This window comes from Mixophyes fleayi, chromosome 4 (genome assembly GCF_038048845.1).
Source record: "Mixophyes fleayi isolate aMixFle1 chromosome 4, aMixFle1.hap1, whole genome shotgun sequence".
NCBI lineage: Eukaryota > Metazoa > Chordata > Amphibia > Anura > Limnodynastidae > Mixophyes > Mixophyes fleayi.
In genome coordinates, this window is record NC_134405.1 from 3,254,485 (window position 1) to 3,261,056 (window position 6,572).

The following is a 6,572-nucleotide window of genomic DNA, read 5'->3' on the forward strand; positions in this document are numbered from 1 at the left end:
TTGAAACTATTGTCTGAGACATGGAGGCAGGACATCCATATCGCTCATCATAAAGTACATAATACACAACGAGTGGCCGTTCCATTCGGCTTTTCCGCAAATGGAAATACTGGGCCCAGAAATAGGATGACTGTCAGACATAGAAATCATCAATGACGGAGATGTTTCCAGATCACTTACAGTGTGTAGAATATTGTTCCGGTGTGAAAGTGGAAGATAGATATCGGGGAAAAGAAAACGGATCTATGGATCAGACCTCTGAAGGTCACTTGTGACATATACATATACATTATATATAACATACTTATTGTAAATGGGATCGGAGGAATAACAGACTGCAGAGGTTGTGACAGCTGAGAGTCGGCTGTGAGAGAAGAGGAGGTTCCGTCAAGTAGACGAAACATCGGGAGGAGGACGGACGGGAAGCGGGAGAGTTATTAACGGGAGAGAGACCCCAGATTATGGGAAAGATGCAGACAAGTGCAGGATTGGTGCTCAGAGACAAAGGAAATCAGTACAAGTAATGACCGGAGAGGAGACTAGATCAGGGGCAGGAGAATATTACTGGGACATGGACATAACAAGGTTATCAAATGGTCAGGAAAGGCCTGTACTGTGTTACCCACCAGTGGGAGGGGAGACTAAGGGGTAAATGTATCAACCTCCGGTTTTGTCAACTCGCGGGAGTTCGGCGAGATGACAGCTTAAATTTAAAGCGGCGCTGCCTTGTAAAGGGAAGTTTCCCTTAACAAGGCAGGGCCGCTTTAAATTTAAGCTGTCATCTCGCCGAACTCCCGCGAGTTTACAAAACCGGAGATTGATACATTTACCCCTAAGTGTCCAACTGTATCACCCTGCAGGGGGAGGGACAGACTCATAGCTCCCTTCTGTCTGTGTCACCCTGCAGGGGGAGGGACAGACTCATAGCTCCCTTCTGTCTGTGTCACCCTGCAGGGGGAGGGACAGACTCATAGCTCCCTTCTGTCTGTGTCACCCTGCAGGGGGAGGGACAGACTCATAGCTCCCTTCTGTCTGTGTCACCCTGCAGGGGGAGGGACAGACTCATAGCTCCCTTCTGTCTGTGTCACCCTGTAGGGGGAGGGTCAGACTCATAGCTCCCTTCTGTCTGTGTCACTGTGTCACCCTGCAGGGGGAGGGACAGACTCATAGCTCCCTTCTGTCTGTGTCACTCTGTCACCCTGCAGGGGGGAGGGACAGACTCATAGCTCCCTTCTGTCTGTGTCACTGTGTCACCCTGCAGGGGGGAGGGACAGACTCATAGCTCCCTTCTGTCTGTGTCACCCTGCAGGGGGAGGGACAGACTCATAGCTCCCTTCTGTCTGTGTCACCCTGCAGGGGGAGGGACAGACTCATAGCTCCCTTCTGTCTGTGTCACCCTGCAGGGGGAGGGACAGACTCATAGCTCCCTTCTGTCTGTGTCACCCTGCAGGGGGAGGGACAGACTCATAGCTCCCTTCTGTCTGTGTCACCCTGTAGGGGGAGGGTCAGACTCATAGCTCCCTTCTGTCTGTGTCACTCTGTCACCCTGCAGGGGGAGGGACAGACTCATAGCTCCCTTCTGTCTGTGTCACCCTGCAGGGGGAGGGACAGACTCATAGCTCCCTTCTGTCTGTGTCACCCTGCAGGGGGAGGGACAGACTCATAGCTCCCTTCTGTCTGTGTCACCCTGCAGGGGGAGGGACAGACTCATAGCTCCCTTCTGTCTGTGTCACCCTGCAGGGGGAGGGACAGACTCATAGCTCCCTTCTGTCTGTGTCACCCTGTAGGGGGAGGGACAGACTCATAGCTCCCTTCTGTCTGTGTCACTCTGTCACCCTGCAGGGGGAGGGACAGACTCATAGCTCCCTTCTGTCTGTGTTACTGTGTCACCCTGCAGGGGGAGGGAGAGACACATAGCTCCCTTCTGTCTGTGTCACCCTGCAGGGGGAGGGACAGACTCATAGCTCCCTTCTGTCTGTGTTACTGTGTCACCCTGCAGGGGGAGGGACAGACTCATAGCTCCTTTCTGTCTGTGTCACCCTGCAGGGGGAGGGACAGACTCATAGCTCCCTTCTGTCTGTGTCACTGTGTCACCCTGCAGGGGGAGGGACAGACTCATAGTTCCCTTCTGTCTGTGTCACTGTGTCACCCTGCAGGGGGAGGGACAGACTCATAGCTCCCTTCTGTCTGTGTCACTCTGCAGGGGTAAGGGACAGACTCATAGCTCCCTTCTGTCTGTGTCACTGTGTCACCCTGCAGGGGGAGGGACAGACTCATAGCTCCCTTCTGTCTGTGTTACTGTGTCACCCTGCAGGGGAGGGACAGACTCATAGCTCCCTTCTGTCTGTGTCACTGTGTCACCCCTGCAGGGGAGGAACAGACTCATAGCTCCCTTCTGTCTGTGTCACTGTGTCACCCTGCAGGGGGGAGGGACAGACTCATAGCTCCCTTCTGTCTGTGTTACTGTGTCACCCCTGCAGGGGAGGGACAGACTCATAGCTCCCTTCTGTCTGTGTTACTGTGTCACCCTGCAGGGGAGGGACAGACTCATAGCTCCCTTCTGTCTGTGTCACTGTGTCACCCTGCAGGGGGAGGGACAGACTCATAGCTCCCTTCTGTCTGTGTCACTGTGTCACCCTGCAGGGGGAGGGACAGACTCATAGCTCCCTTCTGTCTGTGTCACCCTGCAGGGGGAGGGACAGACTCATAGCTCCCTTCTGTCTGTGTCACTCTGCAGGGGTAAGGGACAGACTCATAGCTCCCTTCTGTCTGTGTCACTGTGTCACCCTGCAGGGGAGGGACAGACTCATAGCTCCCTTCTGTCTGTGTCACTGTGTCACCCTGCAGGGTAAGGGACAGACTCATAGCTCCCTTCTGTCTGTGTCACTGTGTCACCCTGCAGGGGAGGGACAGACTCATAGCTCCCTTCTGTCTGTGTTACTGTGTCACCCTGCAGGGGAGGGACAGACTCATAGCTCCCTTCTGTCTGTGTCACTGTGTCACCCTGCAGGGTAAGGGACAGACTCATAGCTCCCTTCAGTCTGTGTCACTGTATCACCCTGCAGGGGGAGGGACAGACTCATAGCTCCCTTCTGTCTGTGTCACTGTGTCACCCTGCAGGGGAGGGACAGACTCATAGCTCCCTTCTGTCTGTGTCACCCTGCAGGGGAGGGACAGACTCATAGCTCCCTTCTGTCTGTGTCACTGTGTCACCCTGCAGGGGAGGGACAGACTCATAGCTCCCTTCTGTCTGTGTCACTGTGTCACCCTGCAGGGGGAGGGACAGACTCATAGCTCCCTTCTGTCTGTGTCACTGTGTCACCCTGCAGGGGGAGGGACAGACTCATAGCTCCCTTCTGTCTGTATCACTGTGTCACCCTGCAGGGGGAGGGACAGACTCATAGCTCCCTTCTGTCTGTATCACTGTGTCACCCTGCAGGGGGAGGGACAGACTCATAGCTCCCTTCTGGTTGCGTCAGCACTCATAAATGTAATTTAACAACCCCTCATTACTCCCCCACCCCTGCTGGTCCTACTGGACAGGTTTAATAACAGGAAGACGTCAGTGGAATCTCTGTGTCGCTCACGTACCAGCAGAGGGCGCCTGCAGTGTGGTACGGCAATAACGCCAGACTGTGTAGAAAGTGGTACTGATTCCCAGTCGCGTACAGCTGAAAATCCAAAGAGAGAAACAGGAGCACAATTAATCTCTATGTAATTATATTATAATGTGTGTGGAGGGGCGTGCTGATCGGGTCCCGTCCTATAATTTTATAAAACTACCAACTCCACCATCTCCCTCTGTAAAGTCCTGTGTTAATGTGGCTGCATCTGGGCACCTTAATGGCTGAACCAGCTTTCTATCCGCTGTGAGAAAGGGTAATAGGTGCCCGTGTCCCACTGGAATGATTTCCTGGCGGCCGCACCATGACGCAGCCGATATTAAACCCCTTAGAAATGGCAGCCAAAGATGTCGGACTGCAGATGTAAGCTGTAACAGAATTATATCACCCTTGCGAGCCGTCAGCTGTTTTATTTACATTCATCTGGACTAGAAGTGACTGACTTGATGGACTGCTATGTTCTATAACCTTATTACATAAATAAATATTTTACTAAGACTGTGGAGCAACGTCATCAATAAAAGTCTCAATCACCTCTTTCAAGTATTCGTCCCGATCGCTGCGTCTGAATCCTGCGTGACAGAGAGATACAAATTATTGTCATGAAAATAGCACCATAACCGCCGGTCCAGCAATGTCGCTCTCTGCACTCCCTGTACACCTAACCTCTACATGTCAACTCTCCGAAAACATTTACAGGAGGAAAAACACGGAACAGGATGCCTTACAGAAAGTGGAACGCAACGCCGATAAGAGCGCTAGGTTAAAAAGAATCTGTTTGAGGTATAAAACAATGTGGGGAAACGTAAAAGGCAGTATAACGCTATAATTATTAGTTATAAAATATCAACACAACTTCCTGGGTGGAAGGATTTGCAGGAAAGCCGCTGCATTAACTCTGAATTAGACTGGTCATCTATTGTCTAAATAACCATCAAGGTCTTCATATAAGTTGGAAAACACAAAGTGAACAGAAGATCGGGACTGGTGAAAGAGGCAGTTGGATGAAGACCACAATGTCCTAAGGTGGCCAGCATCCTGCGTATAGCACATTTACCTCACAATCCTTTCTAACAATCATAAGAGATCTCTGTATTCCAGCACTTGTAACATCACTTATCAACATTTATAAGCAAACTGGATTATAGATATACACACCAGGGATAGAGCGTTGTTTAGGGCATTTCAACATCGTAATGGACCTACAGAAACTGGGGACTTACGCTAGTGCCCCCACCAGCGAAGGAGGACATTGTTTGGTGATTGCGGAAGACAGACCAATCTTGAATAAAGCAATGTTGTGCAATGGATCAATATAATTTACCTTTTTAATTTCCTTCATATTTTTAATAAATAATTTATGTATTTTTCTTATTATTTATTATGTGTTTTTCAGTTAAACGGACCATGTGAGAAAGGTCGAGTCGGGTCACAGAGTATAATAACCAGGAAGAGGGCAGAGTCAGTGACATTAGGGAGGGAGCCTACAGGTAACAGGATAATGACCAGGATGTAGTCAGTGACATTAGGGAGGAGCCTGCAGGTAACAGAGGATAATGACCAGGATGTAGTCAGTGACATTAGGGAGGAGCCTGCAGGTAACAGGGTATAATGACCAGGATGTAGTCAGTGACATTAGGGAGGAGCCTGCAGGTAAGAGGGGATAATGACCAGGATGTAGTCAGTGACATTAGGGAGGAGCTTGCAGGTAACAGAGAATAATGACCAGGATGTAGTCAGTGACATTAGGCAGGAGCCTGCAGGTAACAGGGTATAATGTCCAGGATGTAGTCAGTGACATTAGGGAGGAGCCTGCAGGTAACAGGGTATAATGTCAAGGATGTAGTCAGTGACATTAGGGAGGAGCCTGCAGGTAACAGGGTATAATGTCAAGGATGTAGTCAGTGACATTAGGGAGGAGCCTGCAGGTAACAGGATAATGACCAGGATGTAGTCAGTGACATTAGGGAGGAGCCTGCAGGTAACAGGGTATAATGACCAGGATGTAGTCAGTGACATTAGGGAGGAGCCTGCAGGTAACAGGATAATAACCAGGATGTAGTCAGTGACATTAGGGAGGAGCCTGCAGGTAACAGGGTATAATAACCAGGATGTAGCCTGCAGGTAACAGGGTATAATAACCAGGATGTAGTCAGTGACATTAGGGAGGAGCCTGCAGGTAACAGGATAATAACCAGGATGTAGTCAGTGACATTAGGTACCAGGGGTCTCTGTATCTCAGGAGGTTACAGGCATACAGGATATAAAGCAGCCCCCAGCCCCTCTCACCATGAGCACCATAAGCCCCAGCAGTCACAGCCAGAGCCCCTGACACCGCCCCGACCCTCAGCCACACTCTGCCCAGACCGGAAGCCGCCATATTGCAGCTCTATCGCTGCAGCCAATCACACAGTGACCCTTACATATGACGTCACTGGTCCCGCCCATCCGAGAAGATAACAGGTATCTCTGGATGTCAGTCAACCTGTGCAGTGACGTTATGGTAAGGCAGCCAATGGTTCCACATCTGCCCTGACACCGACCAGGACACGCCCCCTTATTTACTGCTCGCCGCCATGTTGTAAGTGGGCACGTGCCCTTTCCTCACCCTCTGTATACTCCTCACCCCCTGTATACTCCTCACCCCCTGTATGTACCTTACCCCCTGTATACTCCTCACCCCTCTGTATGTACCTCATCCTCTGTATACACCTCACCCCCTGTATACTCCTCACCCCCTGTATGTACCTCACCCCCTGTATACACCTCACCCTCTGTATACTCCTCACCCCCTGTATACTCCTCACCCCCTGTATGTACCTCACCCCCTGTATGTACCTCACCCCCTGTATGTACCTCACCCCTTGTATGCACCTCACCCCCTGTATGTACCTCACCCCCTGTATACTCCTCACCCCCTGTATACACCTCACCCTCTGTATGCACCTC

The 6,572-nt window shown here is 51.0% G+C and overlaps 1 protein-coding gene across 1 annotated transcript; it reads right to left on the reverse strand.

The window, feature by feature from the left end:
• Positions 1–3,535: 3,535 nt before the first annotated feature.
• TMEM256 (transmembrane protein 256) lies at positions 3,536–6,038 on the reverse strand. The gene is made up of 3 exons (XM_075204985.1): positions 5,913–6,038; positions 4,158–4,195; positions 3,536–3,671 (listed from the first exon to the last, which is right to left on the reverse strand). The coding sequence occupies exons 1-3, from the start codon at positions 6,001–6,003 to the stop codon at positions 3,546–3,548; spliced, it is 255 nt and encodes an 84-aa protein (XP_075061086.1). The 5' UTR covers positions 6,004–6,038; the 3' UTR covers positions 3,536–3,545.
• Between the last annotated feature and the right edge of the window lie 534 nt (positions 6,039–6,572).

Excerpts from the sequence above, each read along its gene's own strand:
- TMEM256 (XM_075204985.1), bottom strand. The coding sequence starts at position 6,003 with ATGGCGGCTTCCGGTCTGGGCAGAGTGTGGCTGAGGGTCGGGGCGGTG. Across the intron at positions 4,196-5,912 it reads TGGGGCTTATGGTGCTCATG|GATTCAGACGCAGCGATCGG; the intron begins GTGAGAGGGGCT and ends TCTGTCACGCAG. Across the intron at positions 3,672-4,157 it reads GGGACGAATACTTGAAAGAG|CTGTACGCGACTGGGAATCA; the intron begins GTGATTGAGACT and ends TTGGATTTTCAG.